This window comes from Rhinopithecus roxellana, chromosome 18 (assembly GCF_007565055.1).
Source record: "Rhinopithecus roxellana isolate Shanxi Qingling chromosome 18, ASM756505v1, whole genome shotgun sequence".
Taxonomy (NCBI): Eukaryota; Metazoa; Chordata; class Mammalia; order Primates; family Cercopithecidae; genus Rhinopithecus; species Rhinopithecus roxellana.
The window spans coordinates 2,654,628-2,666,904 of record NC_044566.1 but is presented as its reverse complement, the minus strand read 5'-3'; the positions used below and the strand labels follow the sequence as shown (position 1 = coordinate 2,666,904).

The following is a 12,277-nucleotide window of genomic DNA, read 5'->3' as shown; positions in this document are numbered from 1 at the left end:
TTTTCTTAAATTGAAAACATGAACCTCACCGTATAGACAACTCACCATGAACCCAACAGCTCTGCTTCCAGGAAAACTCGGAGTTTTCCCACTGAACTCACTTCTGGAAAACAGAATGAATACGTGTTTCTTTCTCAAAGGGCATCAGTTTATGAAAATAACCCAGGTCTTAGCCGTGGGTTAGAGGGGCTTTTTCTGGAACTCCAGAGATTGCTCTTTTCTCCTGAGGATCTCTGCTAACTTCCCTCCTTCCTTTTTCAGAGTGAAGATCTGTCTGGCTTTATCACCAGGATGTCACACGTCAGAGAATATCATGAAAAGAAGATGCTCAGCATTGTTTCAGCCCGAAGCTGCTTACGTTTTCTTTTGGATCTGAGCAGTGACTATGTTTGGAAACATCTGTGGACTCTGTTAGATGAGGCACCAGCAAGGCAAGGTCACCGCCTCTCTCCCTTGTTCCCGGATGGGGCATTCGTCATTGTGCTGTTTGTGTTTTGTTTTGTTTTGTTTTGTTTTAACAAAATTAGCTGAAGAAGTTGTTCTCAAGAAAATTGGATGTTTTCATTGGCCTTCTTCAATTGTGGCCGGTGTCTTAATTTCTTCTTTTCCTTTTGGCAAAGCAGATGTAGCCCTCAGCATGCTAGGAGAGTGCACCCACACCTATGAAAGTGGTAAAATCTGGTATTTCCTGGCTTACACTCAGAACGACCACAGTCCTACCTCAGTTCAAGGTAAAGCCGGATTTCCGTGGCGGGGGTCCAACAGGACCTCCTGTAGTAGCCCCTGCGCTGTGTGTCTGGAGCGCGGTCCTCGGCCTTAGTGAAATGGTCCAAGTAGACAGCTGCTTGTTGGATTCCAGTGCAGGTACCTGCGATGTTTACGTCCATACCGAGCCCCGTGTGGGACTGACGTTTCTCGATGGAAGTGAAATTTGGGATTGGACTTTAAAGACAGATTACTAAATAATAACTACTATATGTAACTGAAGCAACCTACTTTTGAAAATCAACTGTATTGGGTAGTGGGGGGTGGGAGGGAAGGGCTTTGGGAAGGGGATGAATATCTCTTTTTACCTTTAACAGACTTGTTTAATCTTCTCGATGTAGATGTTTATGTAGGTACTTCACATTGCAAACGCCTTTTATTCTATTTACAAGCTCAGATATCTCTGCTCTCCTGAATCTTGAGCATGCCTTTCTGTAACCAAAAATCCTGTAGGTGTGCTAGCAGTTCCAGGGTGGTCCGGGTTTGGCGGATTTAAGTTTTTAAAAAATTTATTATCTCTAATAAAATGTTATTATGTCAACCAGTGAGGCTGCCCTGAACAAAAAACAAAAAGAAAAAAAGAAAAGAAAGAAACTGATAAAAAGAGGCATTCCAGCCCCTATGTTGCTGATGGAAAAAGAAAAAGAAGAAAAGCAATCTCGCAGTACATGTTACTTGTCGAAAAATTCCTGACAAGACTACCCTTGTTTTATGTTTTCAGTATTCTGAAAATACCAGTGTTGTGGCAGTTCTCGCAGATGTTACCTAAAACTGCTGAACTTGACCGGCAGAATGTTCTGCCGTTTTCTGCTCCCTCGACACTCAATTGGAGGGCTGTAGACCTCTCCTCCCGTGGGGGCTTCCCCAGTGCCTATCTTCTCTGATAGTCATGGAGAGGTTACACTAATTCATTGGAGATGTAAGTTGTTGGTTTTGTTTGGTTTTGTTTTGAGAAAAATATATATAAATATATAGATATATATCACTATAGAATAATGCATTAATAAAATGAGGCTTTTTTAGAGGAAGACCAAAAATTTCAATGTCTTAAAAATATATTTAATGGCAATGCAAAAGTCTTCCTGCTTCCGTGCTGAACTTTAGAACAGAGGATTGTATTGCAAGACAAAGTTGAATGTAAAGTGATCTCCCTGAGCATTTTTCAGGTTTTACTTTTCTGAAATGATACATCACAGCAGCGCCTAGGCCATACAATGTTAGCTGGAAGGTCAATTTCAGTGTATGATGTACTTTATTAAGATGTATAAAACATCCTGAAGTTTTTATTTAGTTTTGGGAATAGGCATCGATGGGTGGTATTTGCTTTGTAACTCCCCCCAGGTACGATAGGGACTGAATATGGACCCTGCTGAATGCGGTGTATTGACGCATATTTAACTCGCCCTATCTCCTTAGAGTAGTCATGACACTATACAGATGGTTCATGTTCATACTGCAGCTTAAAACAAGCAAAATACACAGATGATAATATACTAAATTTTCCTCTATCCTGTACATTTCAAAAAAAGGCATATGCAATATTTACATTTTTAATTTAGTTTACAGAATGGAACCAAAATGTATAAATGTTATGTTTGCTAAAACTTCACAATGTATATTGGGTCTTTGTACATTTTGCCTGACTTACCTTAAATTTAAAATATTTTTTGCTATATAAACTTTAACAGTTATTAAACAGTGTTTTCTTTTTGGGTACGTATTGTTTCTGGATATCAAGATGTTAAATATATTTCTTGCTATTGTGATATGACAAGAGACTTAACTTATCTTGCTCTGTCTTCCACTGTACACGCTGTATATAGGGGTCAATGTGATGCTGCTGGAGACGAGAATAAACTGGACTAGAATAGTGCATTGTATTTAGTCTGTATTGATCATGGATGCCCTCCTTAATAGCCATATGCAATAAAATAAAGTACATTATTTATGAAATGAATACAGTCCTGAAGATTTTTTCTGTATGAATTCTCCGTTTAACGTAAAGCCAGTCTACTTTTAGAGTTTGGGAGTAGTTGAGGAAATAGCTAGGCTCCTAAAAATACTTTGATACCTTTTAATTTTGAAACTTTTATTCTGGAAGCCAAAAAATACCTGCCAGATTGCAACATTTATGAAAAACAAATGTGTTATAACAACAAAAAAGAACATTCTATTTACAAAACATAGAGTCCTTATGATGTGCTGGATGCTATTCTAAATGCATTACAAATATTAACTTCTTTCTAGCTCATGACAATCTTAGGAGGTAGGAATTGCCATCCTCATTCTGCAGAGGAAGAGCCTGAGGTACAAAAATGCTGAGAGACTTGTCTGAGAGCACACAGTCCATGAGCAGTAAAACCAGGACCAGTCCCCAGCTCTGCAGTCCAGAATCTGCTTACGCACCTCTGCTTAGTGCTCCCTTCCTGATGTGCACACAGAAGATACACCAATGTGTACATCAGGAATGCTCCCTCCGTGACAGGCACACAGAAGAAGATGTACCAATGCATACATTAAGAATGCTTCCTCCAGCTGGGCGCGGTCGCTCATGCACCTGGCCGGCACTTTGGGAGGCCAAGGCAGGCAGATCACCTGAGGTTGGGAGTTCAAGACAAGCCTAACCAACATGGAGAAACCCTATCTCTACTAAAAATACAGAATTAGCGGAGCACAGTGGCACATGGCTGTAATCCCAGCTACTCGGGAGGCTGAGGCAGAAGGATCACTTGAACCCAGGAGGCGGAGGTTACCATGAGCCAAGATCACGCCATTGCACTCCAACCTGGGCAATGAGCGAAACTCTGCCTCAAAAAAAAAAAAAAAAAAAAAAAAAAAAGAATGCTCCCTCCATGACGCCTACACAGAAGAAGATACACTGAGGCACACATCAAGAATACAAAGAACAAAATCATCAGATCCAGGAAAATGCAATTCAGGAAGCAGAAAATATAAAACTGATGCCATGAATTTTTATCCAGGACAGTTTTACCTCCTTGCTTGAAACATTGGTCCATATGTCCACTTTGCCCTAAAATGATAGTCATGTAATAATGTGTGTGTTACCTTTTGAACAAATAAAATCAGTGCAATTTGGAAAGGTGACGTTTAAATGATGGTTTTTAAGTCAGCAAGATGAGCTCACACTGTGGTGTGGAAACCCGTGATGGGGTAGTCACGGGCTGCCTCCCCTGTTTGTGCCTGGATGGTTTGTTCTGAGGGAGCCTGTTAGTCACACAGAGTAAGAGGCCTGATTTGCAAGGCTTGATATACTTGAAATCTGATAACCATTTTAACAACGAAAGGGCAAATGATGCAGTCATTCCACAGGCCTCAGCTAAGGCAGGAATGGACAAGTGATTCGCCTGAAAGAGCCACCGTGGATAAAGTACAGTGACATGGAGTTGTTTCAAAGGTCCACAGATCCTGGAAATATTACTCAGAACCAATGCAGGGCCTTTTCCAGAATGTTAAGTATTACATGACAAGATATGATGACTGCAGACTGCAATAATTTTGGAAGAATTTGGTTCTAGCCCACTGATGGCCTCGACAGGCAGCTTGCAAGAGACACCTTAGCTCATGGTACTGTCATGATATTTGAGTCCCATCCTTGAGCTGATCTGCAGCTCGTCCTTCCTCAAACCTTCCTTAAGCATTGCTTCACAGGTTAGACGGGTTGTTCATTACTGTGAGTTGTGAGTTAACCAGGGGTAATAGCATCTGAGTGAAGCTAGCATTACTTGACGTAGCAACTTTTGGATGGCACCACTTGAAGGACAGAGTGGATGATTCCTCCACTGAGAATGTGCAGTGTCTCTTCCCTGTCATTGCCCCAGCAGCTTTTCTCTGATTTCTATAACCGAGTGAAATCTGATGTTTATGGTTCTTGCTTTGGCGATGATACACAGATGATAGACCTAGCGTGCCGCAGTGGATAGCTTGAAAACATTAAGCGTCCCTTTAGGAGTTCCTTTTAGATTTCGACCGTCACAGCTGTGTCCTTCCTCTTGTCTCTTCAGCCTCGTTTCCCTCTGCAGATCCCAATGACCCTAAATAGCAATTTGGTGGTTTCTTGTCTGCTTATCATTAGTGCCTCCTTCATTTCACTCTGGTCCCACTTTCCTACCTGAGCTCTCAGATTACTCACAGCCTCTCCGCTGCATCTGGAAACTCTCTGTCCTATTTTAGGCACTTGGTTCCTCTGACAGGAGCTCAGCCTGAGTTTGTGCCTCTGAAGTTTTCTTTTTCTCCATTTCAAAATCCTCTCCTTTCACCTTGGAACTCAAAAAGTTCTAAATTTTTATGAAAATTAACCCCAAGAAGCCTACCCCCAACTATTTTGCAGCCTGTCTGGGTGTGTCAAACACATGCCAGAGACTGTACAACATGCTTCTCTCTCTCCAGACCTTTCTGGCTATGACACTGTTAATTCTCAGATGACATTGACAGAAAACATACCGATTGATAGATTTTTCTAGAAAAGATGCATAAAACAATAAAGGAGATGTATTAATTAACATGTGTTTAGCTGCAAGTAATTGAAACCCCAATTCAATGGCTCTTAGCTGATCTGAGCTGCTGTAATGGAATGCCATAGCCTGGGTAGCTTATAGACAGTAGTGTTTTTTTTTTTTTTCTCACAATTCTGGAGGCTGAGAAGTCCAAGAACAAGCTGCTATAATGTGATGTCTGGTGAGGGCCTGCTGCCTGGTTCATAGACGGCACTTTCTCAGTGCCCTCCCATGATAGAAGGGGTGACCTAGCTCTTTGGGGTCCCTTTCATAAGGGTACTAATCCTGTTCATGAGAGCTCTGACCTCATGACTGAATCGCTTCCGAAAGACCCCCACCTTCTAATACCGTCACTTTGGAGATTCAAATGTTAATATGTGAGTGGTGGGAGAACACAGACATTTAGACTATAGCAAGCTCAGAGCAGTAGTTCTCAAACTTCAGGACTTCTTAGAATTATCTGGAGGGCTTGTTAAAAACAGATTGCTTGACTCCCTTCCCCGACTCTTCTCAGCAAGTCTGGGGTAGGGCCCCAGAATTTGCATTTCTAAAAATTTCCAGATGCTGCTGTTTCTGATCTGGGACCACACAATGAAAATCACTAAATTGCTAAGGGATGTATCAACTCACACAACAGGAAGCCCAGGGCTGGTTAATTAGGCAGCTAAGTGGCGTGCACAGAAGCCCTGGATCTCTTCATCTTTCTACTCAGCCATCCTCCCGATCTTTGCTTTCATTTCTCACACTTGGCCCCCTGTGTTTATAAGATGGTTGCAGCAGCTCCAGGCAGCAGATCATCTCATAATAATGTCCAGCGAAGACAGTGTCTCTTCCTTGGGTGTCTTTTTGGAGTGATGCAAATGACCCCAGAACCACCCCACCACCAGCTGCCTCTGCCTCACTACCATTGTCTGGGATTGGGTCCCAAGCTCCTGGTTCCATTGATTATGAGGAAGGAGATGGCTGATTTACACTAAAAGAGATGCACCCTCCAGGGCTGGGAGGTGTCCGCATCCCAGGAAGAGACCATTGAACAAAAGCTGGGCGTTGGAAACCAGGAAAAAGAAGGAATACTGTCACTGCAGTAGCAACTAACAGTGTCTGCTACAGCAGCAGCAAATGAAAGGACCACCCTTTTCAAATGCAATTATATCTCTCATGTATGATCTCCATCTACAGTGATTTTGAAAGGGAGATTTATAATAGGGTAAAAGTAGAACAAAATTATGAATCTAGCGTGATCAAAAAGAGGATGGCGTCATTGGCTTATGTTTGCAGAATTGTTATCTTCCAGACTCAGAGCATAATTCTGCCACTATAGGCTTCACATATCCTTGCTTTTGTTATTAAATTCTGTGCAACATGGGAAGCTGTTCTATTAAAAGATCAAGATACAAAGGATTGGAAAATTGGACCTTTGAAGGTACATCAAAGAGCTAGGACTATTTAGACTGGAAAAGAGGAAACTACGATGATTAATTAGCATTGATAACATTAGGGGCTATGGATAAAATAAAGATTAGTCAGCTGACCTTCTTAAAGGATAAAGCCAGAGAACACGGTAGACTACAATTAGAAAAATGTGTCCTATTTCCATAAAAAATAACTTGATAATAATGAGGGTTATTAAATATCAACTTTGAAACCATTGTCGATTTCATTGCCTGGAGGCCTTAAAAAACAGGACTTTGCAGCAGTCTTTCTTCGTAGTGATGGGAGAGGGGACATAGACCACATAAACTCGACTGGCTCCTCCTCCCAGGGGCTCAGCATCGCACAGCTGATGAGGCAGCCACCCGCTTTGTTGCTCATGTCAACAGCTCCCCTGGACTTGCACAGGGCATGACCTGCAGCCTGAGATCCTGGCTTCTCTGAAGATGAGAGAACTCCTGAGCATCGGATTTAATCAGGAAAAAGAATCGCCATAGTTTATTCTGCCTAATTTAGTCTGTAAAGTGTTTACCAAAGTAGTATTTAGGAATCTGAAGGAAAGATCTAAAATTTGAAGGAAAGATCAGAGTGTGAGGTCCATCCTGAATAGTCCAGGTTCATAAGATCATAAGATCATGCTGATAGAGCAGCTCTAAATCATGTTGCTTAAAGAGATTTTAAAATACAGGACAGCCTAAGTGACAAAGTGATCTTTATCAAATAGCCACGCCCTCTGACTGGCACCTGTAGTCCCAGCTACTTAGGAGGCTAAGGTGGGAGGGTCACTTGAGCCCCAGAGTTGGGGGCTGAACTGCACAATACAGCTAGATCCTATCTTAAATAAGAAAAAATAAATAAACGCATGTATAATTCAAATTCTCCTTCCTCCCCACCCACCCATTATCTTTTAGGAAAAGTCAAAATTCCTGAGCGTGGTAGGCCTGAGACATAAGGTGCTATATGAATTGGCTTCTGCCTAATTCCCCAGATGCATCTTCAAGACCCTGTCCCTCCCCCTCCACCCCTCCCTATGTTGGCACCTAAGCATTCCTAGAGCATATAAAGTGCACCCAGCTCAAGTAAGGAAGAGAACATAAAATGAAAAGACAAAGAATTGCTGAACCTAAAAATAAATGTTTATCTACCAAGAGTTATTATTTCCTAAAAGATTCCTTGAGAAAAGTTATGCAACAAGTTAGAAGCATTTTTAAAAATACACATTTAAATGCTATATAACATTGCTTCACTTCTTCCTTTGAAATCTGAGGACATTCATCATCTCATTTCCATTCACCTCTCCTTTCTCCTTTTTCCCCGCCTTAACATTTGTCAGTTACATTATTTTCTGCATTTTCAAGGTAAAAAAAAAAAATACATTTTTTTCTGTAATGTAATTCATATGAGTTTAAAATACTTATCCTTCATTTACATTGATTCATTTCATGCCGCCAGTTCTTTGAACATGCTTCGTTTTTAACCATCTATTAATTGCTTGGATTTTGTTACTGAAAACAAACAACTCAAAACTTTTTTCCAGAAACTTTTTTATATGCTCTGTTCCCTGAGTTCTCTCATATGTGAGAGGTAATTTGCCTATTGTCTTTACAGATGAGCACAAATTGGCTGTATAGACCACTATTAGGTCCTATACTCCTTTCCAAAGAACTTTGTGACATTTCTCCAGCCTTCTTATTTATTGAATCAGGAGGTTCTGATGAGTGGTTTTCAAGTTCAAATTACTTTGGGGAAATTCACTTTGCGCAAAGGTGCCCTAACTATACAACCAGACTCACCTTCTGCCTCTCTACTACCCCATGAACCCAGTGTTGGTCACAGTTGCACTGATCCTATCACCAAATTTTAATCCTTTTATGACTCTGCTTTGCGTAAAAATATTTCATTTGCCCTAGAGTGTTGAAACCTCTTTCTTCATCTAGAAACTTGTACTGACTCTTCAAGACAACTCTACCATGTGTCAGGAGAAGGAAAACTGGAAATATCCAGTGAACGGTTCCAATGACTATAATGCAACCTGATTTCAGCTCACCTCAACAGAGCTAGTGACTCACTTCTCCCGATTCTCAAAGCACTCTGCTTACCCTTCTGTTAGGGCACCTTCCAAGTTTCACTGTAGTATCTGTTTATCTGTGTTTCTCCCACGAGGGGGCTCCTTGATGGAAAGGATCATGTTGCAGACATGGTAGCTAGCAAAACTGTGTTACCGCAACTGCTGAGTAACTCTGTTCAGACATTTATCTACCTCTCATCCATATTCACACACCTCTGAGAACTAAGTGCTATTAAGAAAACTGAAGCTCAGAAAGGTTAAACACCTTGCTCAGGGTCACAACTAATAAGCAGTAGTCGGAATTCAAAGCATTTATTCCAATTCCACCTCTTTCCCACTGTGTTTTAGTGAACCTAACACAATACATGACACACAGTAGTAGGTACTCAACAAATATTTGTTGACTATTTTAGATGAATGCATTTGTCTTGTATACGACTAGAACACTCACAGTCTAAGACAGTAGGGTGCTTTGAATGATTGTATTCTATATTTGCACAATTTCTTCAACAATTACGCTGTTTTATTGGCTTTATGAAGGCATAATGTTGCTCAGAGAAGTAAAGTACATTCGTTGAATTATAAAAAGTGACCAACATTGAATCCCAATGGTTCTCTGATATATGTATAGGAAACCTTTAACTCTATATAGCAGAAAAGCCAAAACAACAACAGCTGGAACATATATAATGTTTTATTCTCTCAGGTGAAACTAGACATATAGGGCATTCCAAAGCTGGCACGGGGTTTCCATCACTTCCCAGGACCCACCTTCCCGCCATCATTCAGCTTTAGCATTCTCAGTGCACATCTTTCTGTCTTCAAGGTTGCCTCATAGTCCAATGTGGCTCCTGAAGCTCCAGCCATCACACCGGCTTTATCCACAAGAAAGGTGAAAGGGGAAAGCGTAAAAATGGGTGTCCCTGCTGGGCGAGTCAGCTACTTTATAAGTGAGTCTTCCACTTAAGTCTTGTAGGCTGCATATTTGAAACACTTCACTGAGAACATTTCCTTTCTCCATGATTCATTTCTGCAACTAATGTCTGCAACTAATTTCTATTGCATTCTCCTCCTCATCCAATGTGCTTCTGGATGCTGGATCGAGTTGGGAGGAAGCCTGAGGGCCTGGACTCATAAAGCCTTCTTCTGGTGATCAGCAAGAAAACAAATAGGAAACATGAGACGAAGATAAGAACCGGGAGGGACAGGGGATAGCCCAGGCGTGGGGGAGAGAAGGCTGGTTTCGCTGGGGATGGTCAGAGGAGGCCCCTCTGAGAAGGCAACACTTGATCAGAGTTCAAAAAGGGCCTACTGTGGGGACCGGAAGAGCAACTCAGCAGGTGCCAAGGCCCCGGGGCAGACGCATGCTTGACATGGCGGAGACCGGGAAGGAGGGCCACGACTCGGCGCGCTCCTCTCATTCCACTTCTCACAGTTCTCTATTTAGAACTCCCATGTTTCAGTGAGAGCCAATTATAGAAACAGCCTATCAAAGTCTTACCATTTAAGGGTGATCATTAAGAACTTTGCTTTACTTCTTCATACACAGAAGGGGTGGAAGAGGAGGAAGGACAGTGTGAAGCAGACAGACAGAAACTCCCCTTTGGCTTTGAAGGTGTATTATTTGGGGGTGCTGACATATTCCACGAGACAAGGCAGAGCACAGGGAGGCTGGGCATTCACGTAGACAGTGTGTCTTCCAGCAGAAGGTGTGCATGACGCCCACCTACATAGGAATGGTGCAAGCACTCAATACCTGGTTTCTCAGGGCACTGCCTGGGCTCTGCTGTTTCAACAATGCACTTAGCTTCTTCCGTGACCCAGAGCTGCTGCAGAAACACTGCTGAGAGTATGATTGATTCTCGGTATGCCAACGTGTCCAAGGACAGTTAGTAGGAGCGGAGGTTTCAGAGCATCAAGGAGTACTGTCCTTGCACATGGGCACGGTACTGATAAGCTATTCTCTGAAGCCTGAGTGCCGGTGCACCCTGCCGTGACCAGACGCAGCTCTGTGCTGCAGGATAACGCGTGCTATCTCATCACTGTCTGATCACTTAAAAGGCTTCTGATGAAACCCGTGGCTGAAAGGGTTGGGTCTCATGCTAACAAGATCTTGATGCAGATGCACCCACCACCCCATGTTTAAGATCTTTAATTTTATGGGTACAAGTAATAAAAAATTATCAGGCTGTGTATTTTCTGCATCCATTGATATAAATGTTACTATCGGCATTATTATAATCCTAATTACCATCATTGGTTACATCTGCTAAAAATGTTCATGCTGTCTAAAAGAAAATAAAAGCAACCGGTGGCAGGACCCCTGCTCTCGCACAGTAAAGGGCAATAAACATTTATTGACATGCTGAGGAGAGGAGATTGTCATATCCTATTAAAATAACCAAAGATAAGGTTTGAAAGAATTCAACCTGTCAGGCTGTCTTTTCACACGAAGGCCAGAGACTTCCCAGAAACTATGATGTCTGCGGTGGCGTTGCAGGATCTGCTTTGTAACTGTACAGTGCTGGGTGTGTGACAGCAGGCGTTCCCTGAGCAGCACCACAGACCAGTTCATTTGAAAGGCATTAGAAAAGAAACTCCTGCGGTCAGCCTTGGCAACCTCCTTTGTCCCTGTAGATGTGTCTGGACACCCCTCATCACCCTCCCTCGGGGGATGGGAAGCCTCAGTTAAGAACGGAGCCCAGTGCCCTCCCTCCAGGAAACCCCAGAACCTTCACTTCAGGGGTAAGGGGCGTCGTCTACACAAGCTCCACCCGTCAGCCCCAGCAGCCTGTGAGCTAGAGCTGGCAGAGGGCACCGCCTGGCTTTGCTTCTCCTCCACCGCCCTGCCCTTCAGGGAGCTGGGCCGGGGAGTGGAGGCATGAGGAGCGAACCCTAGGGGTGTTGCCTGGGATTCTGCTGGCCTCTCTGCTGGGTGTGGCCGAGGCCCGATGCCCACTGCTGCATGGGGCCACGGCAGCCCTTGCCCCGCCACCCCATCCACAGCCCTAAGGAGGCTCCCTCAGCTGCTCTGTGGAGCTTTCGAGGATCTCCTGCTTGAAGATGTCAGCACGCTCCTCCCTGGCAGGCAGCCAATATTTTGTTTATTGCTCTCAAAGCACACTCACACTTTCCTCCCGTCCGGTCCATTTTCTGAAAACATCGAACTCTTGGCTTACGGTCAATGCCTCCTGCTTTTATCTGCTCGGCCTGAAACAGTGACGTCCAGCCAAAAGGCTGGAGGCAGCCCTGGGGCTCCTCCGATGCTCCAAGGGTGGTGGCCCCACTCCCCTAATGAGGCCAATTCCAGCAAGGCCAATGCTTGGGCATTTCAGAGAGATGCGCTCTCCCTCTTCTTATCACTTTCCCCTTCTGAGTTATTAAAATTAGGTGACTTTTCAAGACTCCATGCAAAGGGTGGCATGCATAGCTCTGGCCACTGCAATAGAAACTAAAGTAAGGCTCCTGTGTATAATCCAATCACACAGCTGCCCCACCT

General features: G+C 43.2%; 1 protein-coding gene across 1 annotated transcript in view; it reads left to right on the top strand.

Annotated features, from left to right (window-relative positions):
* IRS2 (insulin receptor substrate 2) overlaps nucleotides 1-2,722 on the top strand; it is a 31,014-nt gene extending 28,292 nt beyond the window's left edge. Inside the window, exon 2 of the mRNA XM_030922114.1 lies at nucleotides 262-2,722. Coding sequence (XP_030777974.1) covers nucleotides 262-266 — 5 coding nt within the window. The 3' untranslated portion in view covers nucleotides 267-2,722. The remainder of the gene's footprint in view (nucleotides 1-261) is intronic.
* The last annotated feature ends 9,555 nt before the right edge of the window (nucleotides 2,723-12,277 follow it).